The sequence below is a fragment of the Brassica rapa genome, chromosome A03, assembly GCF_000309985.2.
Source record: "Brassica rapa cultivar Chiifu-401-42 chromosome A03, CAAS_Brap_v3.01, whole genome shotgun sequence".
In the NCBI taxonomy this organism is placed as follows: domain Eukaryota; kingdom Viridiplantae; phylum Streptophyta; class Magnoliopsida; order Brassicales; family Brassicaceae; genus Brassica; species Brassica rapa.
The window spans coordinates 13,407,286-13,433,731 of record NC_024797.2 but is presented as its reverse complement, the minus strand read 5'-3'; the positions used below and the strand labels follow the sequence as shown (position 1 = coordinate 13,433,731).

General features: G+C 31.9%; 4 protein-coding genes and 1 long non-coding RNA gene across 8 annotated transcripts; 2 read left to right on the top strand and 3 right to left on the bottom strand.

The window, feature by feature from the left end:
- Positions 1-213: 213 nt before the first annotated feature.
- On the bottom strand, positions 214-1,424 carry LOC103858550 (cytochrome c-2). Its single transcript, XM_009135931.3, has 3 exons — positions 1,160-1,424; positions 884-1,017; positions 214-528 (listed from the first exon to the last, which is right to left on the bottom strand). The coding sequence occupies exons 1-3, from the start codon at positions 1,269-1,271 to the stop codon at positions 436-438; spliced, it is 339 nt and encodes a 112-aa protein (XP_009134179.1). The 5' UTR covers positions 1,272-1,424; the 3' UTR covers positions 214-435.
- Positions 1,425-3,961: 2,537 nt separating this feature from the next.
- Positions 3,962-6,605, top strand: LOC103858548 (protein ABHD11). 2 transcript variants are annotated; one of them, XM_009135928.3, is made up of 13 exons: positions 3,962-4,341; positions 4,431-4,565; positions 4,654-4,680; positions 4,778-4,868; positions 5,005-5,048; positions 5,133-5,231; positions 5,305-5,362; positions 5,446-5,498; positions 5,579-5,680; positions 5,770-5,835; positions 5,918-6,030; positions 6,129-6,292; positions 6,377-6,596. In XM_009135928.3, the coding sequence occupies exons 1-13, from the start codon at positions 4,216-4,218 to the stop codon at positions 6,388-6,390; spliced, it is 1,092 nt and encodes a 363-aa protein (XP_009134176.1). In that variant the 5' UTR covers positions 3,962-4,215; the 3' UTR covers positions 6,391-6,596. The 2 variants fall into 2 exon arrangements, with proteins under 2 accessions (XP_009134176.1, XP_009134175.1); XM_009135927.3 differs by having other exon boundaries at positions 3,963-4,341; positions 6,129-6,300; positions 6,377-6,605.
- LOC103858549 (11-beta-hydroxysteroid dehydrogenase-like 5) lies at positions 6,496-8,920 on the bottom strand. The gene is made up of 6 exons (XM_009135929.3): positions 8,732-8,920; positions 8,072-8,264; positions 7,870-7,955; positions 7,671-7,802; positions 7,409-7,573; positions 6,496-7,325 (listed from the first exon to the last, which is right to left on the bottom strand). Exons 1-6 carry the CDS (start codon positions 8,918-8,920, stop codon positions 6,705-6,707), a joined length of 1,386 nt encoding a protein of 461 aa, XP_009134177.2. The 3' UTR covers positions 6,496-6,704.
- Positions 8,671-16,796, top strand: LOC103858546 (agamous-like MADS-box protein AGL11). The gene is made up of 8 exons (XM_033287893.1): positions 8,671-8,699; positions 14,759-14,941; positions 15,614-15,695; positions 15,785-15,846; positions 15,931-16,030; positions 16,121-16,162; positions 16,230-16,271; positions 16,388-16,796. Exons 1-8 carry the CDS (start codon positions 8,686-8,688, stop codon positions 16,571-16,573), a joined length of 711 nt encoding a protein of 236 aa, XP_033143784.1. The 5' UTR covers positions 8,671-8,685; the 3' UTR covers positions 16,574-16,796.
- Positions 16,797-24,071: 7,275 nt separating this feature from the next.
- Positions 24,072-26,022, bottom strand: LOC103858545. Of its 3 annotated transcripts, none has more exons than XR_631139.2 (4): positions 25,557-26,022; positions 24,826-25,480; positions 24,669-24,759; positions 24,072-24,572 (listed from the first exon to the last, which is right to left on the bottom strand). It is a non-coding gene; the product is annotated as an uncharacterized LOC103858545 (long non-coding RNA). The 3 variants fall into 3 exon arrangements; XR_631138.2 differs by having other exon boundaries at positions 24,651-24,759; positions 25,557-26,017; XR_631137.2 differs by having other exon boundaries at positions 24,690-24,759; positions 25,557-26,008.
- Positions 26,023-26,446: the final 424 nt, after the last annotated feature.

Here is a 26,446-nt window from a genome sequence, read left to right as displayed (position 1 = left end):
GATAAAATCACTACATGTGCTAAACACTTAATTTTTTATTTACTGTTTTCGTGTATAATATTTTATATTCAAAAAAGTTTAATAATTTGATATTTATATGAAAATTTACCAATTGAGTTCATACATTTTATCACCGTTATACGCTGATATAAATTTCTTTACGTAGACCAAACAATTTTCGTCGTAACAGTATCTGCTTTCTTACAAAATTAAGAAAGTAGAATAAAATCTCGTAATTAAATTTCGTGGTGGAGATTGGTCTTCACATCAAAAACGAATATTCGACTATAAGAGGCAACTCGCCTCATTAACAAAGAAAAGAAAGAAAACATATAACCAGTTCACGACCATAATACTTTTGGTCTGATTTATTTTTTCTGTGAGAAAAAAAATGCAAGGAGAATAGAGGCTTCATTTATATCCGAGCAACCCAGTCTACGCAGTACCTTCCTTCAAATAAGCGATGAGATCGGCACGATCTTGTGGCTTTTTCAATCCAGGAAACACCATTTTCGTCCCAGGAATGTACTGTAACAACCAAACATAATCAGCTCAGTAAGAAACAACCAATCCACATAAATGAAGAGATGACTCAGGATGAAACCAAAACCATTCTGTTGTGAATATGATTCAGTCTAAATATGAATAATGATGCAAAAATCTTGAACAGGCAATACAAATAATGAAACATTGTTGAGATGTTGCAAATACAGCTTACGGTGCACATTCAAGATTGATTACAACAAGAGAATGTAAATGATGGAGCTAAATCTCTAAGTAGCACAAACCAAAATAGGTATTGCAGCAGATCAAATCTCTAAAATTATCATAAGGATAAATCCACTAAAGGAGTTAATGAATAATCAAGAAAGAAGAAAAGAACCTTCTTGGGGTTCAACAAGTAATCGTAGAGAGTCTTCTCCTCCCACATGACGGCCATGTTCTTGTTGGCAGCAGAGTAAGAATACCCTGGAGTCGTTCCAGACTGCCTTCCAAACAACCCGTTCAAGTTTGGTCCTGTTTCAACAAATGCAAGAACTCATATCAGGTAGATCCGGACCAAGACAATCGTAAATGAATCAAACAAGACACAAGAACCTTAGATCTAAAACAATCATCAATCTCTCCAGGGAATTAGAAGGAGAAAGAGAGAACGGACCTTGTTTGTGACCGGCACCTTTGTCGACGGTGTGGCACTGCGCACACTTGGTTCTGAAGATCTTTTCTCCTGCCTTTGGGTTTCCGGGAGGTGCTTCATCGAACGACGCCATTTTGTGATCGAAAATGGAAAAGTCAGAGAGAACGGTGCCTTTTTAATGGTTTCTTCAAGCCTGACTTTTTTTTTGTTAATGGCTCTTCGCCTCTTCGTTGTGTGAAAATGAGAATTGTTATAAAAGAAGGTTCTAGGAAGAGAAGAAAGAGGAGGTGGCTGCGTGAGCGCGCCACAGGCCAGACGTTTTTCTCTGAATCCACGTGGCCTTTTCTTACTGCTCAGTTTTGAGACGGTTGACTAGTTTATTCCTTTTAAGTATTTTATTCTTTTAATAATTGGCCTTTTTTTAATTAAAAATGGGCTTTGTTATTGATTGAGGAGGGATATATCTCTTAGGCCTAAACATCAAATGAGCCAAGGCAGTTCAATCAAGTTATAGATGAATAGATTGAAAATTTTGCTAAATGCTAAATGACTATTCTTGTTAGATGTCAGGAGGATGGGCGTGTTCCATTTGTAGGCCACTGGCGATGTTGGTCTAACCCTTACAAGTAGTAAGTATTAGAGTGGAATCTAAACGAGTCTGAGTCTAGACCATGTGGGTTCACACCTTCAGAGAAACAATCACGATATGTTGCTCTTTATGAATTGGAGCGACTGTAAAGTTTTAGTATTCCTTACAATCACTCTAATTCACTACGTATTTTACCAAATTAAATTTTGGTAAATTTTTATTGGATATTATGTTAGGGATGAACCTAAAAAACTCTTTTTGTAGGTACCAGTAGCCAGTAGCGAAAAAAGTTTTCTTATAAGGTAATTGATTCTCAAAATTTACGGTTTCATCATTCGTTTTTTTCTATACTACGATTCAAATTTCGCAAACTACCTTTAATTTGTATTCCCTACAAGCATTGATCTTGTTTTTTTCCTATAGTTTACAGTTTGTTCAATGTTATTAACAGGCTTCTTCCAGCCAAGTCGTTTCAGTTACCATTGCTTATACCTTTTCATATGTTTTTCATCATATTTCTCTGCAACAGCTGAAATGAATTTTGATGCTATACAATATATGAGGTATAGATCGTCAACCAATTTTGTTTGTTTTAACCATTGACGCAAGAAAGATGTGACAGAACACAAAGTCAGAGTGACTCATTTCAAAGCTGGCGCACGATGGTGTGAGATAGTCAAAACTATGTTCTACAAGCGAGTGAATTATTCTGACACAACACTAGATTAGATAATCCAACTCATTTTACTGGATCAGATCACAACACAATATATCAGGAAGGAGATTGTGTTGAGGATCTCATCAGACATCAGTTACTTACCTCATTGGACATGCAACCAATCTAGTTATACATAATCAAGTTTCATAAAACATGCATATTAATTTTTGTGCCCGTACGTAGTAGGGAGCAGAACACTAGTATGTTTTAAAAGACAAGAGAATGATATTGTTAATACTGAAACACCTACTAAAAGAGAGAAAGACACAAACACAAAAACCAATTTCTCTCTTACTTTTAGTTGTCTTCTATAACTCTTGAATGAGGAAGCTTGGGAAGGTTTACCTTATGATGTTTCACCTTGATGAGTAGTAATAAACAGAGAATAATATAAAAAATGAAATAAAACCGACGAATCATAAAAACAAATATACCTTTTTGTGAAACCCAAAATTGTGATTGGCTGCACCGCAAACTCCACAATGCATTGTTTGCTTCAAAATTTCTGTTTCTTCATCACAAGCAATTCATTAACACCCGACTTTGCTTGTCCTCAATCACAAGGTATCAAATGACTTCTTGCAAGTCATATTTCTTTTAATGTAATTTGGTAAAGTATGTAGTGAATATGGAAGGTTCTCTACGTATTTTTTTCCGTTAAGTTGCATTATGATTTTTAAATACCATTTTTTGAATCTGAACCCTACACTTCTAAATATAAAAACATTAATAAATCATAAATCAAACTATTAGAATAGAAGTTTCCACTTCGGGAGAGTCGGACCTGTACATAATTATTTGAAACATTTGAGTGGGGTTTCCTATTTTGTGGGGTTTTAAAAAAAAAAAATCCATGTTTTTTACTAGTGCCTCTGTTTTTTTAAACTGTTGTTTTTAACATTTTTGTTTTACATAAAAAATATTATTTTAGAACTCCAAATGCATATTATAGTTACTTTTAGCTTAATATTAATTTTAAATTGTATTGATCTTATAAATAAATATATTTATCTCAAATACTATTAGTTATATATATATATATTTATATTAATGTATTTCAATCATAATTTATGTGAAAAGACACTTTTGAAAAAATGAAAAGATCGTATAATAACATAAAATATTAAATGTAAATTAAAAAGAATAACAATGCTTGCAAAATATTATGTAAATTTTTATGATGCAAATTTTATACTATAAAATTATGAGTTTTAATACAAAATTTTAATTGTAAATTTGCAAACATATAAATATTTAGTAAATATATTTTCTTAAACAAAGTTAGTAAATATTTTTAGTTCGAATAGGAACCCCAAAATCTCAAGACCTGATTTCACTTCTGTGTATGTTTTATAGAAATTAAAATAATTTAAAGAAAATTTTAGCTTTTACCTTTTTAGTGATATCTAATGAACTTTTTTTTAATTTGGATCGATTTTTGGGATTAACACCTTAATTAAAGGTAACAGGTTGCATCTAAGTTCTAAGCTCATTTTAACAAGAAACGCGTTTGGGTTTTTTGAGAAAGGAAAAGACAGAAACGTGAGCTGTTAGTTTGGTGGGAGGCTAAAACCGAACACGCCAAGTGGATCGTCGAAAGGGGCAAATCTGTCTCTGTCCCCCTAAAACCTGAGAGATTGATTCTCCAGAAAACGCGACGTACGGCGACGGAGAGATCAAGAGGAGGAGAAAAACAGCACATTGCCTTCTTCGGTTTCTCCGCCTCTTAACTTCTTCATCCTTCATCGAACAAAAGATTGATCTGTCTTAATGTCGACGGTGTCATGCTCCACGGCAAGCTCTAGCAGAGGATGTGGAACTAGTTTTCCATCAAAGACATCGTCTTTACCAGCTTTGAATTCTCCTAACTTGATCAGAATTGGGACAAACTCTCAGGTCTGGTTTGTTAAATTCTCTTTGGCATTAATCAGCTAAAGTCCTTAACTTTAACTCTCTACTTTGTTTCCTTTTTGGTCTGCTTAAAGAGTGACAGATTAAGTAGTCATCGTTTAACATTGGTACATGAAAACCGCAAAGCAAGGAGTTCAACTGTACCTATGGCATTAGTCGACGAACGACAATCAACGGGTCAAAATGTTGCACATCCTCCTCGGATACTGGTACGTGCTTTGTTCTTTTAACAATACGTTTGATACTTTTGACTCATTTTTGAGTGTGTAATTGTTGATTTCTGCCGTTTGTTTTCAGGCATACGATCTTGTTCAAGGGGATCTTGTAAGTTATTGAGAGTATTATCCTAATGTTTAAGCTGAGCCAATAGAAGCTGAGAGATTCTGTGTGTGTGGGCTGATATATTATGATACATACGCAGGTGAAATGGAGATGGAAGGAGGATAAGTCTGTTCCAGACACACCTACCGCAGTTCTCCTACACGGAATCTTAGGCAGCGGCAAAAACTGGGGTCAGTATCGTTGGATTGCTAGTAAAAGTCATTCTTGAATATCTTCATGTGTAAAGAGATAATCAGATTGGTTTAATCAGTCACCTATTAACAGAACCTTTTGTTTTGTTTTGTTTGGGTCCTGCTGCTACTCTAGGCACTTTTGCTCGAAGATTGGCTCGTGAGTTCCCAACTTGGCAGGTAACTCTTTGACCATATGCACTTACCACTTATGTGCTGCTTCTAGTAACTAATCTGCTCCTCTTTAATATTCAATCTTCGCAGTTTCTTTTGGTAGACTTGCGTTGCCATGGGGATTCAGCTTCTCTCAAGAAGAGAGGTCCACACTCTGTCGCTTCAACTGCTTCCGATGTTCTAAAACTTGTAAGTTTCTTTCTCAGACCACGTTTTATTCATGGAAAGATAACTTCTCTCTGATGTTTTCCGTCATTGTTAGGTTGGTCAGTTGAGGTTAACACCGCGGGTCCTTGTTGGTCATAGCTTTGGGGGGAAAGGTTACTTTACCATCTTTATGAAACTGCTTCATCCAGATTAGTTTATCCACATTGGTGACGAGTCTTTTCTATGACATGTGTAGTTGTTTTAAGCATGGTGGAGCAAGCAGCCAAGCCTCTTCCACGACCAGTCCGAGTAAGCGTTTTTTTCATGTCTGTGTCTCAATAACCGTTGGTAGGACATACATTAGTCGCGCTGAACTGTAACCATTGTAGGCTTGGGTATTGGATGCTACTCCTGGTAAAGTTCGTGCAGGAGGAGATGGAGAGGATCATCCACGAGAGCTCATTTCATTTCTACGTCAATTGCCTAAAGTGGTAACTTACAGATTCCATCTATCTTTCGGCAACTCAGACTCATGCCCTTCATAGTTATGTTCACGAACATCTCTCGTCTTTGTTTAAAGGTCTCGTCCAAGAACGAGGTCTATAACGCTCTTATGGAAGAAGGGTTTTCCAATGATGTTGCACAGGTATAGTTAGTTATCCATTTACTCGGTAGATTGTATCAGCTCTTGTCGGATATTGCAACAACCTTGGTGTCTTCTTGTGCAGTGGGTGGTTACCAATCTCAGATCTACTGGACCATCGTCTTCTAGCTTCTCATGGGCATTTGACCTGGATGGGATCGCCGAACTTTACCAGTCCTACGAAGACACAAATCTATGGTAATCTAATCTTTACTAACCTCCCTGTGTTTAGTGAAGCTACTTCAACTAGTTACTATACTCAAGCTTCTTGCTATATTAATTTTACAAAATGAAAGGAACTTTGTTGAGAACCTTCCAAGAGGAGTGCATGTGAGTTTTCTGAAAGCCGAAAGAAGCTTGCACCGTTGGGCCCTAGAAGACCTTCAACGGATCCACGCCGCTGAAGAGCTCGCCTCTGAAGAAGGAGGCGGAGTAGAAATGCATGTCCTGGAAGATGCAGGTCACTGGGTAAATTAACTAACTATACCTTTGCTTCTTCTCTCTTTCTATCATCTTATTGCATTTGGGTTGTGTAATCTTTCAGGTTCACACGGATAACCCGGATGGTCTCTTCAGGATCTTGTCATCTTCTTTCCAGGTTCTCAGACCCTAGAGGTTTAGCATTTTCCATGTCATATATTATATATATACTTGTGAAGAAGATGAGTCTAACTCGCATCTGACAGATACAATTTCATATATATTACATTGTGTTCGTGTAATGTTTTGGGTGACATAACAACATACAGCTGCATTATTCTTGATTCTTTGTCCTTTACACTGCATTTTTATCTATGGACTTCCTAAATTTTGGAGAAAGTTCAAGCTCACTCTACACGCCAAACCATCCTTATCTTACTCCATTCACTTCCTTATGGTAACTCCTGGATATTGAACCGTGAAAACCGAGGTGGGCTTGGGCTTGGGGTGTATCGAGGAGGGCTTTCGGCATACCAATTTGGGCTTGTGGTATAGTGAGGAGGACTTTCAGTATACAGAGGAGGGCTTTCGGTATACCGAGGCGGGCTTGGGCTTGGGGTATACCGATGACGGCTTGAGGTATAATGTGGCGGGCTTGGGCTGGGGGTATACCGTTGTGGGCTTGAGGTATGATGAGGGGGGCTTGGACTTGGAGTATACCGAGGTGGGCTAGCAGTGTAGTGAGGTGGGCTCGCAGACACCCGAGTTGGGCTAGCAGTGTAGTGAGGTGGGCTCGCAGACACCCGAGGTGAGCCTCCTTCAAGCATAAGTTTCATTTGTGAAGAGGATTCCTCCACAGGCATACCTTGCCCGACCCCAACAAGGGAGCTTTGACGTGAACCCTCACTAGAGAGCAACAGCTTGAAAGTCCATCTCAGCACATTCGGTGTGAAGACTCTATAGAGGAGAAACACGTCGTACCAGTTTGGGAACTTCACGTATGCGTCTCCCCTGCAAGCTCCTGCCACAATCATCTTTGCAAACTCCTCTAGAGGTCCACCATTCGCAGGCACCTGTAGATAAACTGTAAATAAGTCTTTGGGAGCTTAGGTTCATTCACTCGCAAGTGTGGTTGAAAAAAAAAAAGAAGTTTTACTTCTCTTTCTTCCTTCCATTGCATCTCAGCACCTTCTTCTAGCATGAACTTTCCTCTACTCATCTCACTCCCTATCCATCCGTGAGTCGCGATAGTTATTCCGACATCTCCATTTAGCTCGAATCTCAACGTCTCGTAGAAGTTCACTAGTGCCGCTTTTGCAGCCTTCACAATAATAGTTAGTATTTATATTTGTATCATAGGGGATTAAAAAAAAATCAAACTATAAGGATCAGTAAACGTTTATAGCACAAGTACTAACGGAATAAAGACTCATCCGCGGTAGAGGCAGCCAATTCTCGACCGAAGCGTTCACAACGATCCGGCCATTGGTCTTTTGAAGGTGTGGCAACGCTACATACGTCGGATAGACATTCCCCCAGAAGTTTATGTCCTGCTCAACAATCTCATCAATGTTTCGTATACAAAACCGGAAGATAAACAATATCAAGAGAGCATACCAGCAAATGGGGAAAGACGGTCGTGTCGCTCACTTCGTCGAAGTAAAAAGTGTGTCCAAGACTCGCTGAATTCACTAAGTGATCCACTGTGTGGAATACAGGTAAAACAACATTTTTGGTTAAACTGCTCAATTAGCTCTCAAAACAAAATTACTGCTCGACCAGTCCTATTTATCAAAGCTATGAAATACTGATTGTGTACCGCGACCGTAATAGTTGACGGCTTGAGTGATGAAACGGCGGCAATCATCTTCTTTGACGACATCAGCAGCGATGATGATGACATGGTTGGCTCCAATCTGTCTGGCGTTGTTGCTCACAACTCTCAGTCTCTGCTCTCTCCTGGCCACCAACACTAAGTTTGCTCCCCTCTTTGCATATTCGTATGCTATTTGCTGCGTAACAAGATCACCAGCATCCATGCAAGATTAAATATCTTTTAATTAGCGTAACTGAAATTAAATTAACTAACTCAACCACCTCGTATTTTAGTTCTTTTTTTGTTCTTGTGTATTTAAACATCGTCGCAAATTAAGGTGGTTTGCTTGTCGGAAACGCAATATTTGGATTTGATAGTTGTATATAAATACATATTTATGATTCTAATATTCAATTAGAACCTCTAGAAAAGTGCTTCTAAAGAAAACAAAATGAATTCATACATCCTTAAACCCCACTTTATAGAACATTTGAAAACTTGATATATTTCGGCACAATTTAATATTCAATAATTAGTGACATTTTATAGCTAGAAATACAATAACATATTGTGAAAATTAATATGGAGAGGCAGAGAATATATATGATTTATAGAAAATGATGTTGAAGGAGTAAACCGCATTGTTAATTCTTAGTTTAATACCTCTCCGATGGCGGAGGAAGCTCCTGTGATGACGACGACTTTATCCTCCATGTCTTCGGTCACAAAATAAGAGTTATAAAGCCGCTCGGAGAAGCTAATGAAACACAGTAATGGCCATGAGAAGGCCATCACCACCATCGTGGCCGGCGGAGCCACCAGATTCATCACCGAGTTCAATAGATCCACCATTTCTCTTTACCTGGGACACAATCAGAGTTTTTTTAGGACTAGGCTATCAAAAACGAAGGAGAAAAGATAGACACGAGCAACTAAGTTGAAATAGGGAAAATGTATTCTTGTTTATTTTTAGTATTAGGGAAAAAATTCAATTTTTGAGGCAGGTTTTGACGTATAGTGACGGATGATGAACAACATGGCTGCATGCAGAATGATGTACAAGGCCACGTGCTTGTATCTTAGACCTCTTTGAGTTTTATCGAAGGATAAAGTTTGAGAATGCTCCAGTTCCGGTTTGATACGGTTTGGCATGTGGCACACAGCTTCAGTTACAAATAGAGATGTGATATTGGTTACTTGAACCCACTACAACGTTGAACGCATTTCTTTAAGAATTCATAGCTTACGTGAAATATATATACATCGTAGCAAAATAACTTCTTTTTTTTTGTAAAACAGCAAAATAACTTTTTTGATATTGTATCTTATTATATTTGACGACAAAAAAATATATTTTATTATATTTACTAAACATAGAATCGATGCGAAATCACACGAGAATTCATGTTACAAAAAAAATAAATATGCTATATAAATATGATATCTTATTTTCCTCCAACAAGTTTTTGTCGAAAATGTTAATTGCATATGATTATATTTTCTTACATATAATACTTAGAAAATAAGAAAGTATATGTTTTAAAAAGTTTTGATTATAACCAAAATACAAATACGTCAATATCAGTTAGATACATCTCTTATTCTGAAATCTTGAATATAATTTAATATATTTTAATTAAATTAAAACAAATAAACACATTCTAATCTAATCATTTACTAAATTTATAAGATATTTTATAGAGTTATGAGATTTTGTTCAATAAAATATTCATGATATATTTGAAACCATGTGAGAAAGTATGTATGGTCAAAATGATAACATGGCATAGTTAGAATAATTAGATTACATGGTATAGTTTGTTTTATATTATTTTTTGGAAAATTGTCAATAATATTACGTTCATAGTATCACTTCTAAAGATTCTAATAAATATATAAATAACTACTTAAAAAATATAAATTTTTATAAAAATAGTTTGAAAAATAATTTTCGACTTTTAAAAAGAAATTTTGAAAAAATAATTTTGCAAAAAATAATTGCAAAAAAAAAATTTCAATAAAAAAATAAATTCGACAATATTTTTTTATAAAAAAGTGGGAAATTATATACCATATAAAATATATAGTTAAATATGATTATTTTGATTTATTTATCATAAAATTATTGTTAATAATTTTTTTTATTTTGATTTATGTATTTGTGCCAATTTAATTATATATATAATAGTTACTTGCTTCTCAATGGTTCAGTATATATTTTTATTTTTTTTATAATATGTAAAATGCAAAATAAATAATAATATACGTAAAAAAAATTGTATATCAAATTTTTTTCTTGCATATAGCCCGGATCCTAACCTAGTCTATATTATTAAATCAGAATCTCTAGTAGGATTCTGCCATTGATTTTCAATTTATTTACAATGGTATGTCATTGCATTTAATTATGATATAAATATTATTTATTTAAAATAGAAAACTGAATATTTCATATATTTATGGTAATTAATCTTTCCATATTTTTAAATTATAATAATTTTAATTTCTATTTAATCTATATTTTTTTTTAATTTAAGCATTTAATACTTTAACTGTTGGTGGTTATACTAGAAAAAGTTTTATCTGATATATTTTGAAATTAAATGTAATTCTTTTCTAAATAGATGTTACATAAATTTTCTACATATATGTGCTTACAAAACTAACATTTCGCAGAAATCCTAATTAAAATTTCTAATTATATTTAAATTAATATTTCAAAACTTAAAATAAAGTTGACTTTTTAAACAAACCTATGATTAATAAATATATTTTTTTTTACAATTTTTGTTTTTTGGTTTATTTCATCGAATATACAAAATATTTATCAAGTAAAAACGGGTCAAACAAATAGATTTTTATTTATATTATGAACTAACAAACATGTTAATAATTTTATTAACAAAAATAATTCCGTGCTGTGAAAGCGCGGAGTGAGAATTAAAGTTAAAAGACTTAGCAACTTAAAGTTAAGAATACTATTGATTACGATGAATGTGAGGAGTGGTGAAAAGTGAGTAATGACTATCACGTGTGAGAGCAATTAAATATGTTTTCTATGTAATTGATTTCGTGTATATTATTTACTCGTTTAATGAATTGATGTCATCCGAGTTTTTAGTTTACTATTGATTTAGGGAATGATTTATTATATTAGGAAAATACAGTAAATGCTTCAAGGTAAGTTTATTAATCATTTCAGTGGTATTAGTTGGTAAATAAGTAGTAGTTTTTATTTTTAGGATGAATTTATATTTGTACGTATATTTTGATAAGAAGTGTTCGAAAAAAAAACGTATATTTTGATAAGATAAATAAATAGGCTGTCTTGAATCCAAAATTACTTCCTAGACATCTTTTTCCAAACCATTAAAAGGTAAATCTACTTAAGGTGAGAGAGAAAATGGAAACTAGGGCAAATAATTGAGGGGATGCATCAACAACGTCAACGTCTAGTCTCTCTCTCTCCCCTGCAATAATACAATTTGCGTGTCACTTTCAAACCCTAAATTAAGCTCTGCAATTTCACCTTTCTCTTTAATTTTCCATCAGAAGAATCTTTAAATCTTGATAGTATAATTTGCTAACAAATTAGTTATGTATATGATCAAATGTTTACATGATACATGTATGGCTATCTCAACAAATATCTCAACTTTTCATTATTCTGGGTATGTTCCGCTTTTTTGAATAAGTGTTACATGCGTACATTTACGTGGAAACTGTGTATCGAAGAAGGGTTTATCTTTTGATACAAGTATACAAAAAGGTATGTAACGTAAAAAATAACATATTCACATATGACTACAACATTGATAACCAAATGAGTGGTGGTATAGTGAAATTTATTTTTTTCAGTGGATTTATGATAGGGTCTTCGTTTCCCATGGTAGTCGTTTTTATTATGTGTAATATTATATATGAATAAAATATAAATGGATGAAAGTGGGAAACAATTTATTGTTTTTCTTTCTTCATATAAATTGAGTCTCACCATTGTTGTGAACAATAAATCATCGAGACAGAAAATGCCAATATAAAAATAAAATAAAAGGTTGCAGTGATTTAAAAATGTCATTTATATATTTAGACAGTTTGCTTGCCACATGTAATTTGAAAGGCAAGTAGCTATTTATACTTCTCCCAATTTTACAATAAATTCCTTAATATTTATATTTTTTTTGTTTGTAATACTAATTTTGGTTATATATTATTGAAAGCCCTAAAATCAATCCACTTAAAATTAAATAAATACTCTCTCTCTCTCTCTCTCTCTCTCTCGCTCTCTCTCTCTCAAAATTAGAAATTTCGCAAATGAAAGTTAATGCAATAGATTAATTTTTTAATGACAAATAGCTATTTTATTAGTCGAATTTGAGGTGGTCTACGTGACTGCAACGGAATAGAGAAACCAATATACAAAGCTTTCTATGAAACGATCTCATAGTTTTAGCTAAAAAACCTGAAATTCCATTTTGTGTTCTTATGACGTGAGAGATCTTGAAAATCTAGAAAACATATCAACTATCTTTATCGTCTCTAATAATGTTGCAAAACGTGGCCAAGCATAAATCTCCTTTATCATCGCGATCAGATAATCCGTCTCGAAACTTTCACACGTCAATGCAATAGACTAATTAAAAGTCTGTACTTTGTATTAGTAAAACAAGTGGTTCCCTAACACGTCAGGATAAATAACTTTTTTTTGTTCATTAACTTTCATAATACATTATTTAGGTTTTTATTTCGAACCATTTTCAAGGTGACAATTAGCTGGCCAAAACTTGACATTCCTTTTACATAACAGTATTTCTTTCTTTTAATAGAAATCACATTGGAAACTGCAAACGCAACCGCAGTCCCGTTCTCTCTCTCTCTGGACGTTGGAAGGTGAGCAAAGAAAAGAAACGTCTACGAATAACCATATACTCAGTGTGCAGCTTAGGGTTTTGGAAAAGAAAACAAATTTGGGTTTTTTTTTTAATTCTATACAACTCAAAAATTTTCTTCTGGTTTTATTGTCTTGTATTCATTTTTCTTATAAGGTAGAGAGAGAAGACTAAGAGTTTCCGAAAGCTGAATTGAGTTGCGGTGAAGCAATTCTCAGGTCTGTCTGTCATGTCTTTACTACTTCTTCTCATAAAAGGAAACACTTCTTGATCTAATCAAGTTCCCATCTCTGTTCATATCTCTTCATTCAAATAACTCTATATTTATGCACATGTATATTCTGTCTATATATTGCAGATTCTAAGTTTATAATAAATCTTTCATCATGGGTCTTTCTCTTGCCTTTGCATGTCTCTTCACAAACTTAATTATCAAAATTATGAAAAGAAAAAGAAAATATATATTTTTTTCTCTTCTTCTGTTTGATATTGTCCCAAGAAGAACATGAGAATAAAAAGAGGGATCATAAGATTTATTTCAGTCATCAGAATAAGATTATGTTTATTTTAAGTTTCTCGCATGTAGATCTCTGCAAGATTCTGTTTACTTTCTTGTCAGCTAAAGTTAAATGTTTTGGCTAGAAAATCTTTCAAATCCGCTGATTTTTGCTTCATCCACTTCTTGAAACTAATTAACATTTCTCTCTCCCTCCCTCTCTAATGTTTCTATTTTTTCCTGTCAATAATGTTAACTTTTGTACCAACTTCAATTTCATGTGCATCAGCGCCTTCTCAATTCTTCTTCAATATCAGTTTGATTTTTTTTTCTTTCCATATTTCTACTTTTATTTTATAGGTTAATTCTTTAATTCTCAAAAAGTTCTGTTTAAAACAAACAAAATAATTAATTTTTCATACACTAGATTGTAGATCAAAGATTTTATAACACACTTTTGTAAGTATGTAAATATTCCGGATCTAAAATCAAATTACGTATGTTCGTTTGCCTTTGGATCCCGTTAAGCCCTTCAGATGTTTATTGGAGAGAGAGAGAGAGAGAGGGTGATATCGATAGATAGTACAAGGGGTTGCTCCAAAAAAAAAGATAGTACAAGGGATGGAGCAAAATAAATTTTATCTGCGGTCCAAAAATTCATGTAACTAAAGTCGTCTGACTTCTCCGTATATCTTTTCTTAATAATTCGTGACGAAATGTTTTCCTTTTTACTATTTAATTCGTGATGAGAAGCTTTTTTGTGTGGATAAACTTCTGATGGAAAATTAATTTTATGGTTTTTACTCTATAAACATATATATATATATATTAATACGTGAGATCTATAGAAACAAATCTAACAAGAAATACATGTAATACATATGATCATCTTTCATGATAATGGTCTTATAAATATTAGTGAAAATATCTGAACAAATTTCAAAGACTCTAGTTTCAGCTATTATCAAATCCAATTGATTCTTGTCTGTTCTTGAAATCAATCAAGAACATCCTTAATTTATTTTCCCAAGAAAGTTGAATATAAACAACTCTTTTTTACTACCCATAAAACTGAGTCTGGTAAGTATTAAAATACATCAACTCAAACCCTAACTTTAAGGTTTTGTTTAGGTACACTACAATGTTACATTTTCTGGTATCTATTAGTATTATATTTTGACGTATATTAATCAATTGTGCATTTGTTAAACAGTTTTACGTTATAAATAAAGTCTGAATTGGTCAATTCATGATGTCTTTACACAGTCATATATTTATAATCAATGTTTGGTGTTTAAAGTGAAGGATGGGAAGAGGAAAAATAGAGATCAAGAGGATCGAGAACTCCACAAATCGACAAGTAACATTCTGCAAAAGAAGAAATGGACTTCTGAAGAAAGCTTATGAGCTTGCAGTCCTCTGCGATGCAGAGGTTGCCCTCATAGTCTTCTCAACTCGTGGCCGTCTCTATGAGTACGGGAATAACAAGTAAGCCATCTTTTTGTGTATATAAATGTGAAATAGTTAATTACAAGCATAACTGCATAAGGGCGCATTATATTAGATTTTTTTTTGGGTGCATTAGATTTTGCATAATGTTATCAAAAAATCAGAATTTGCATCTGTATTGATTGCATCAGTGTACCCACAGGAAACGAATATGACTAGCTAGCCTGAAGTTGCAGTTTTGGTCAACAAATCATTTTAAACTTTTTCTTGGAACTTAATTGTGCAGCGAGAGATGTGTTGTAGTTTGTACTCTTCTTTCATCTTTCATCTTAAGCAGATCAGATTTATTTCTTCTATGTCTTTTCCTTCCTCTTTTGGCTTTTAATCTTAGCTATTCGATTTCCTTTTTAATATTAAAGTCCCTTCCACTATATGTATACAAAACCATTTAGTTTTTTTCTTTTTACATGAAAGTTTCAGCTTCACTTTTACGTCCTTTCATTTATAATTGTAATTCAACTTAAATATCTGAATACAACAAAGCTTATATTATTGTTCTACGTTGTTCAGATTTTATAACACTGTTGATATTTGTCGTCTCTATATATTGTTAATTTAGAACACCGCAGTGAATATATGCATAAATATTCTTATGTTCTGCAGTTTGTTTAGAAAGTTACAAAATGAATTGGATGGTTATTTTCGTGACAGCATAAGAGCAACCATTGAGAGGTACAAGAAAGCTTCGTCTGATAACGCCAACACTCACTCTGTCCAAGAAATCAATGCCGCGGTTTTACTTTCTCTCCATCTCCCTACACTTATTTAACATCATTATGTCGATACGTATATGTTCTTACTTTGATGGTGCTCAAACTACAGTACTATCAACAAGAATCTGCTAAGCTGAGACAACAGATCCAAACGATTCAAAATTCCAACAGGTTAGCAGCTTTTTCAGGCATATTTATAAGTTATTACGTTATATGTATTGATTGTAACACGTTTTTTAATATATAATGTTGTAGGAATCTGATGGGAGACTCTTTGAGTGCCTTAAATGTCAAGGAACTAAAACAGGTTGAGAATCGCCTTGAGAAAGCCATCTCCAGGATCAGGTCCAAGAAGGTACGTAGCTAAAACATTTTAATAGTCTCTTATTTAAAACCACTATATATATATATATTCTAAGTCTGCTTTGTGTTCTTGCAAGAATAGCATGAGTTGCTTCTAGCTGAAATTGAGAACCTGCATAAAAGGGTAAGTATCACATACCTTTTTCCCAATATTTCTTGTGAAAATTCTTTGAATATGGTATATTCTGCAGGAGATTAAGCTCGATAATGAGAGTATCTATCTCCGAACCAAGGTAAGAAAAAAAAAAGAAGAATTAATGTGTTTGTTAATTCCATAGTTACATCCATTAATCATCTATCTATCTTTATAAAAGTCATTAATATAGCTAATTGATATTTGTAATGACAGATAGCAGAAGTGGAGAGGTTTCAACAACACCATCATCAAATGGTTAGTGGTACGGAGATGACTGCGATCGAGGCCTTAGCCTCTCGCAATTACTTTGCTCATAACATTATGACTATTGGTTCTGGATCTGGAGCTGGCCATGGATGTTCTTACTTTGATCCCGACAAGAAAACTCATCTTGGATAATATCTTGGCGAAAAAAAACCGAGCTGCAGCAATAATGGATTATAATGCTTTGAGTTCTGAAAATCCTCTGCTCAGATATATCTCTACATAAAATATGTTCGGTAATATAATTATAACTCAAAAAGTACAATGAAGGTAATAGTCTGGTATCTGATTGATGATTTATCTGAAATTGTAGAACATAGCTATACATGTGACTAAGGAACATAATACTTTCCCTCTCTCTCTAAATATATTTTGCTCTCACCTCTCTCTAACCCTCTCGCTTTTCTTCTCTGTTTCCGGCAGCCGCCACCGTTGTGCGGCCGCCGGACCTTCGCCGTTTTTCTCGTTGTCTGTCCGTCGTTCCATCTCTGCCTATCTTCTCTCCACGGTCGTCTCCGTTTCTCTTCTGTTGAGGGAGTCACGTCCTGGTTCTCAGATCTTGGAGACTGAAAGCAGATATGGGTTTACGTCATCCGTATTGCTTGAGGACGGCTTCTCCGACTCCGACCGTCGTGTACAACCTCCGTCCATCTAGGTCTCTCCTGGTGGTTTTCCCGGTTGCTTGCTCTGAGCTTGTCCAATTATTAATCTTGTTAATCGCTTGCATTGTGTTGATCCTGCTTGGTTTGTGTTGTTCGTAGTTGTTCGGTGTCTCGTTGTTGTTTATTTCCCCTACTAATTCCCCTCAAAAATAGAAATTGATATAATATTTAATATTTAATATTTAATATTTTACCCAAAAAGCAATATTTTCCTCTCGTATTATTTTCAATTCAGTAGTCTCTCTCTCAGCCTCGTGATCTTATTTGAATTCTAGTCATATCTTTCTCTATTTCTTCTCTTGTTTTCTTGAACGAATGTTAAAATTATTATAAAAAAACCACTTGTGCATCTAGTGCAGCAAGTTTAGAAGTTTTTGAATGTGTTAACATATTTTTATATCGTATAAAACCAAAATGTCTACCATCAGGGTTGTTCGTACCAGAATGAAGTATGTCTACCATCAAGGGTGTAGGCAGCTACTTTTTTTAAAAAATTGTTTTGTTTAAGTAAAATCTGTATTGACCCTACTAAAAAGTTAAATTTAACCCCACAAAAATAATTACTAAACATTAAAGATAAAATTTAATTATACAATTAAAATATTTATACTTTTTATCTTTAAAACTTTAGATTTATATTAGTTTTAACCGCATTTTTCTATTGTTACAAAAGAATTAGGGGGTGATTAGTTGAGCTGCAACTGCAGAAAATAATTTACTTTAGAATTTAGTCGGTATGATTTTTTTTATTTACCTTTAAGGGATGTAACTTTAAAATTTCATACAGCTAAAAAATGGGCTTTAGAAAATAAGATTTTTACAACTATTTATTTTAGGGGAAATTAAATGTTTACCACTTTCATGGTACCACTTTTCATTTTTACTACCACTAATAAGACATTTTAAAAAATACCTTTTTCATTAAGTGGCAAAAGATTCTTATACCCTTGTTATTTATATATATATAATAAATCATTATTTAAATAAAAAAATAAAAAATAAAAAAGGAATGTTCTATGCAGGTCCGCATCTCACGAATTGTTCAAAGGAAGGATCAATTTCTTCGAAATTGTTAGAAAAATAAAGCACTGTGTCGAAGGGGCATGATGGATTCTGCGAGATTAATTGTTATATGTATCATTATCTTGATGGAGGGGGTTGGAGAGAAGATCTCAAGTTGGAAATATGTAAATGATTTAAGTAATACTAGATTTTGACCCGCACACCCGTGCGGATGTATTTAAAAAAAAAATATGATACTATTTGATTTTTATGTCACTATTTAGGGTTGAGCAAAAAACTTGAATTCGAAGAATTGAACCGATCTCAATCCGAATAAGTAGTACTAAATCCGAACCGGAATTGATTAAATATCTGAATTATTCAAAATTTTAGTATTTGAAAAATTGAAATCTAATCCGATCCGAACCGAAGTATTTTGGGTATCCAAAATAGATTTATATACTTATATATATTAATTATTTTTATATTTAATATATATAAAAACATCCAGAATATATATGATACATTTAAGTTCACTTAAATGCTTGAAAATATATACAAATAATCAAACGTAAATATCTTAAATAGTTAAAATATACTCAAAATTCTAAAAATACTTAAATAATTATTAATTCTCTATCTAAATATTTAAACCAAACCTATTTAAATTGGTTATCCAAATCCGAACCAAATCCTCAAAGATCTGAACTGAACACGAAATCCCAAAAAGACCTGAAAACGAACCGAACGCCCACCTCTAATCACTATTATATATATATGTATCCTATATGTGTCATCATCATATGTTACAAAATATGTGTTATCATATAATTAATCGTATTTTATACGTACCATCAAATAAGTTTTCTTATAATTAATAATATTTTATATGTACAATCATATAAATAATCACATATATTATATTTTAAAATTTAATGTGAAATATAAAAACCATAATTTAAGTTGGTGTTTGAAATTGGGCTTTGTATTGTATTTTTCTTATATATATTGAAAACATTTTTATAATAGTTATTGGAAAATTTGTTAGTAAAAATCAAATTTTGAATATATATATATTTGAATGAATTTTTGATATAAATCAATTTTAAATTATTATTTTGATTTGAATATACATATCAAGTAACATAAACCCATTACTTTTTAATATAATGTAATGGACTTCCAATTTTTTAGTAGCATAAGCCCATTATTTTTCTTCATAACTTAATGTTATCCATGTTTCCAAACGGTACTATTTTTTTAACTACTATCCATATTGCCAAACAATCTCAATGTGTACTTCAACTTTAATAATATAGATATAAGAGACTTGTGCTACTCCATTTACCGTCAATTGAATTTAAATTGGAAACCCATGAAACATAACATGGTATCAGAGTCCAGATCCTAAGTATCCTAAACCGCTAATTAATACTCCTAAGGTATAAATGTCGTATTAAACTCGCTTGACCGTGTAAATTTCCTAAGAAGTTATGAGTTTTTTGGTTGATAACAAGCCATCATCTCAAAGAATAGTATTAGAGATAAGACCATGATTAACTCAGAGTTCTTAGAGTGGGGTTCTTAGCGGAAGTTAAGAAACTGTTTTTTAACTTCCGCTAAGAACTCATCCTAAGAACTCCGGGTTAATCATGCTCTAAGTATTCATTTGGTAATGCACATGTTATCAGCCAAACTCTTTCTTCTGCTAGCGTCTTGGTTGCTCGTGTTATAATAGTTAACTGTCCGTTGGGTCCGATGTTGTTTCTTCTTTTTTCTTATGTGTTTAGTTTTTTTTTTCTTTTCGTCTTTTCTTCTACTATTGTCTTATGTAATTTTCGTCAAAATTTTAAAATTTTGATAATAAAGTTAGCTTTTACACCAAAAAAAACTTATTTTTTCATTTATATATACTAAATTTAAAAATATTAAAGAACTCATCCACAAAATTAGCTTGTACTCTAGTACTGTAAAACTCTATACATTAATTATATAAATTATGACATCTTACTAATTTATAAAATTATTAATCAACATACTTTTACTATATATATATATTTAAACCTATATTTTATAGAAAATAATTATTTTTAAGTTAATCTATTGATTAAAATATATACATTAAGTTTTTAATTATTTATTTAATATTATTTGATGTATATGATATATGTACCATATATTATATGTGTGTTTAAGAAGTAGTTTGATACAATATCATCAAAATGTTTTCAAGTGTTGAGAAAATTAAAGATGAATTTAACAAAAACCAATAACACAATCTTTTATATTTTGTTTACTTGTTTTTATCTATATAAACTATATATATACAGTTTAATATATTAATGGGGTGTATGTTTATAGAAGATTTTCTACAATTTTCTACAATTTGGTGTCTTTTATTCTATATCCGACCCAATTTGAAACTGCTTAAAACTTATTAATACCTTGGGTGTAACTGGTAAGCAAGTATGAAATTTGTGGAATTTAAAATAAATGGAATGGTAGGAATGAAATACAGCAATAAATGGAATGAAATTCATTCTATTCATTCATGATCAAATTTGTTATGGAATGATTCTCTTTATATTTTTGCTATCTATTTTTGGAATTGATGGAATTAGTATTTCATTCCATTCATGTCAAATGGTAAAAGAATTTATGGAATTAATGGAATAGACCATTCTACATCATTCCATTCCAAAAATCTACAATCCAGTTGCATTGCAGCCCTTGTGTTTGTTAATTTTATCAAATATAATTTATAATTTTCTGTTCAGACAAAATAACAGTCTTTGTGATAATATGGAAAGTAGGAAATGAAAGTAATCTTTATTGATGTACTGATCAAATTGCAAAAGTACAACTTATTTAGACGAAGAACTATTATACTTTAGTCCAGTCAAATGTTTTTTCCTCAGGCTTACCATTTTCCGAAAAGTAAATACCATCTTCTTTGGCAATCCATGTGTGCAATTGACCACATCTACGAGAAGGTCCTGATGTGTATGCTCTAAAGTTTAGAAAATACTCCATATTAGGCCCATGTTGTATGAAACAATCCCAATATGTCCCAATAAATACATTATCTCCAAATCTAATATTGTATACAGGATCACCGAATTTTACGAGCTGCACTCCTAGATCGTCGTCTCCAGATTTGCAATGGACTAGGAGGGTATCATGACTAGAAGCAAGGCTGTTTTGAAATGCTAAAACTTGTTTAGGACATCCAGCTTCGCTCAATCCTGCAAACAAGGCAATAATTAACAGAAAAACAAAGAAAAAACTACTAATTTTCATATTTTCTGTTGTGAACAAAAAGTAGGAGGAACTGGTTGTTCTTGTTCTTATTCCATAGGTTACAATACATATATATATATATATATATATATAGGAATATAAATTTAGGGTTTTAAACTTTCTAGAATATGGGCTTATGGGCATCTAACAATACTAAAAGTTTTTATTGGTTAAATGACAGAGTGTCCATGTAGAATTAAAAAATCATCCAATCATAATACATTATTCAATAGTCACTTGCCATGTCACAAATAATATATTGGGCCAACGTTTTATGCAAGAAACCATGGGCTAATAATAACAAGAATTGGACCACTATAAAGCAAAGCCCAGCTCTTCCTCAGACTAAGGGCATGACTGGTTTTCCTACTACCACATGCAAAAGTTTTTGTGGTTATTAGCGGTTGTTGGCATTTTGCAACAATCACTCATATCGCACTAAACCGCTTCAAATCGCTCTAAACCAAATTTTTATATATAATTAACTATATAATCAACTATATAATCAAAAAAGAATTTTTATTTATAATATTTATTTCAAAAAGATAATTTTTACATTGTGTTGTTATCTTAAAACATATTTTCAGTTATAAATATAATTAAAAACAAATTTTTATTAATAATATTAATTTTTCTTATATTATACTTATTTTTTTTGTTAAATTTTTAGTGTTATTTAATGTTTTAATCTTAGTTTTTATGCTTCTATATATATTTTTCAATGTTTATTTAACATAATTATATAATTTATATTTACGACATATTATTATTAATAATACCAGTAGATATTGTTAATATCAATTGTTAATATTTATTTATTAATTAAATGTTTTAGATATCATGATAATTATATATATATATATATATATATTTAAAAATAATATTATATTTATATCAGTAGAATAGGTTAATGTTTATTAATTATCTTAAATATCATGATAAATACATATATTAAAATAAAATTTAAAATAATAATATTAATTAAACATGGTTTTCGGTTAGATAAAAGTTTTGTCTATCTTTTTCTTTTAAGAGAACTCTAAACCATCAAACTCATGATGCATCCATTGTAAAAACGTTTTTTTCTTGAATAAATTTAACATTAATTCAAAAAAAAATAAAAATAATATTAATTAAACTAATGATTTATCCTAAAATCATGGAGAATATGAAAACTAAGCAAATTCACTTCTAAAATAATATTGTAGATAATTTTAAAACTATTTTTAAAATTTAATCAGTAATATTCTGTATATTCGTGATGAAAATAAAATTATATATATATCAAATGTTTTTGGGCTCTTCTCTTTTTTTTTTGTATAAAAATATAGATTTACAAAAAAAATTCTTGATCCCTTAACTATTAATATACAGAGAACACGGAGTTGGACCAGAGCGGTCACACTGTTTGTCCCCAAAGAGAAGACGTCGAGAGAATTCTCTAAAAAATCTTCAAACCATTAACATATTCACTTCTTCAAGCGGCTTCATTCCCAAACCACTCTTGCATTTTAACTTACAAACATCACACCATGCTACTTTCGCCCATGTGATTTTCAATTCTGGACCCCTACTCTTCAGTCCCCTGATAATTTATGCTAAGAATATACGAATTACCTTCTTTTTCTTCTTTTTTAACTAAAATAGATGAAATTTAAATCTATAAAGTTTTAAATCTATAAAGTTTTAGCTAATATATAATATTATGAAATAGAATATATTTTTTCTTCTTTTAAATAAAATATATTTTGAACAGATAAGTCTAAAAATAAAAAATTTCTTTAAATTAATAACTCTTTAAATTAATAAATCTATAAATTAATAAATTATCCTAGTCCCAACATTATTTATAGAGTTTTCATTATAGATACTAGGATATGGATTCACGTAGTTCGCGAGGGAAATAATACTAATTTTAAATGCGATTTACAAATACTAATTATATATTTAGGTTGGTATTCCGAGTGGACGTTAATTATACACTAGGATAATGATTGAATCGCAAGGATTTTATTTTTGTTCAAGAGCATTTTAACTATATTTGAAATCTTGTGTTACATGCATCCTCTTGTATATACGTGTTTCTTCAAAGATATTTAATGATCTTTGAACAATGAACACTCTCTTTTTCTAACAATTAGTTTATGATTTCTTGTTATTATTCAAGTTATGATTTACTAAAGCCCACAAATTTTTATATAAAGTATTAAGGTTTGCAAAGATTTATTTAAATTTCAAGAATCACATACACCTCCCTCATATCTTTTAATGCAAAACTTGATGACAATAGTGTATTTTTGTAAGCTTTACTTTTCTGAGGTTAGAAACAAAGATAAACATGTCATCAACATACAAACAAATAATATTTCATTATTGGACTCAGTCAATTTGCTAGGAAATAACTTTAGCTTTAAATTTTATTTATAGTCTTAAAAAAATATACAATTTAACTTTCAAATTAAACAAATGTTGAAGTAAAAATAAAACGGTATTTAATTTTTGAAATTTTCATTTCCAATAATGGTATAATTATGAGAAATTATACATTTCAAAATTTAAGGGACATATAACAAAATATACAAAAATACACAATTTAAGTCATAAATTTCCTAGACTAAATTCCAAGTTAATTTTCTTATTTTTATTAGGATATTTGTAATCATTAAATATGTATTTTTACATGAATAAATTGAATCCAAAGTTGACCAAAATACTATTGTTTTCTAAACCCTGTTCACATTACAAATGAAAAATAAAACACAAACCAAATAAATAAATAAAAGTTAAAAACTTTGTGAAAACCATCACCCAAAACTTGATATATCATATAAACTAAACCATGATGACTCTACAAATGAACCAAAGCTTCTTTGCCAGAGAAAGATTCCACATTGCTACTTACACTCCGGTTAAAAGATCTATCTTAGCGAGAGATTGTTACCATGAAGTAGATCGTGGACCTTTGAGTACATCATACACTGATACACATGTGACGGGTCTCCACCACCACTGCTTTGTGATGCAATCCTTGAATTTTCCTTCAGCTGGATCTTCTTTAACATATACTGCTTCGCTTCTCTGCCTCGACACTTTTGTCTGTTTTGTTTAAAGTTGTCATATCCTCGTACTTGAAGTCCAGTGTTCCCGTGATGAAATCTCTTACCGCTCATCTGAATACAATATGTGTGAAAGAGAAAATATTCAAAAACTCAGAAAGAAGAAAGGTTCTCATGTGTAATCACACCCACCAGAAAAAATTAGAGCACCTCCACTAGATACAGACTCACCCTTAGCCTTCGGTTAATCAATCTGAGGTGAGATATAGTCTAGTGCTTGTTCATCCTCTGAAACATAACACTGAAATAAACTATAATCAACCTAAACCCAACAACATAGAGAAAGTGTTAGCAAAGAAGAACTCACTTAGAACTTGTGCTTCTCTCTCTTAAAGTGATATCTGGATAGGCCATTTCCGTTCTGGAAGTTCCTTGCCAATGGAAGAACTAAATCCTCTATATATTGTTCTCTTCTTTCTGTGCATGGACATCTCTTTCTTTTTTTTTTTTTTACAGGAGCTTAAAATCTCTCCTGTCTCACCATTATGTGTCACGATCTTACATTCACACATGATTTGCAAAACAAAAAAAATCAAAGACCAAAGCACGGAGGTAGTTATGCAAAAGGGACTAATGATTACCACCAATTCGTCTAGTGTTGATCGTTGTGACTAACATATACTGCAAACAACATACTCGTTAGGTTGTAAATGAACCAAGATACAGTTTTTATTCCCACTTTATCAGGGACGGGTTAGTCTATGAGAGACTGTCCATTGATTAGCTTCATGTGTCTAACAACATCTACATTATTCGATTACACAACAGGTAAGTGAATAAGTTGTAGAGGATATAAAACTTACTATAGATGTCGCTTGAGCCCAAAGTTGGCTTCAAAATCTTCATATAAGTGGAACCTGAACCTGTCTGACATTAAACTGTGATCAGCAACGATTTTTATGAGGATATAAGTGGTTCCCGGTTTGAGGTGAGGTTGGTATCTTGGACCACGATTTGCATCACTGTTCAACGATCATAAAAGAGAAATTTTGATATAGAATCTGATGGCAGGTAAGATTTAGAAATCAAATCTCATACCCGCTCTTCAATAAGAACCAGTTTTCGCAGTGTTTCTAGCCTTCCAGAAGTGGATTAAATGGGAACTTAGATCCGTCCCTGGGATGTCGCCAGAAAAACAGACAAATGGAGAATTGCTGCTGGATTTTTCCGATCTCATTGCCAATTGCCTGATGTGGTTGCATGGAGCTTGAAGAACGTGCTTCGAGCTTTGTACGGAGAAGGGATTTATATAATGAGAGAAACAGAGGGAGTTGGAGCGATCACCAGGAAGAGTTACAGACGTCAGATTTTCAGGTGGGTTTGAAACTAAGGAGGCAGGTGAAGGTGAAGGACGAGGCCTTGCTGTCGACCGATTTAGGGCCTGACTAGTGTAACCGCAGCAGCGGTTTGCGGATGCGGGTAGTTGCAATTTTAAACAATTTATGTCTGGTTAACCACCAAATACAACTGCAGTTAAATAATTAATTAACAATATTTATATTTTATATAATTACAAAAAAATTATACATCATAATATTATAATAAATATAAATATTATATTTTAAAAAATATATTTTAAATTTTAAAAATTATAGAAAATTATAGAATTTTTTTTTATTTTTAAAATTTAAAATATAAATTAGAATACAATAGATATATTTTAATATTTCTATTATTTCAATTTAAAATTTTATTTTTGTAGTTCTATTGTTTAAGAAAAAAAAAATAAAGTTATATTTCCGCAACCGCCCGTAACCGTAAACGCTAACTAGAACAATCTTTTGAATTTAAGAAGTTTAGAACGGTTTAAAACGGTTTAGTGCGGTATGAGTGATTGTTGCAAAACGCCAACAACCGCTAATAACCACAAAAACTTTTGCATGTGGTAGTAGGAAAACCAGTCATGCCCTTAATCTGAGGAAGAGCTG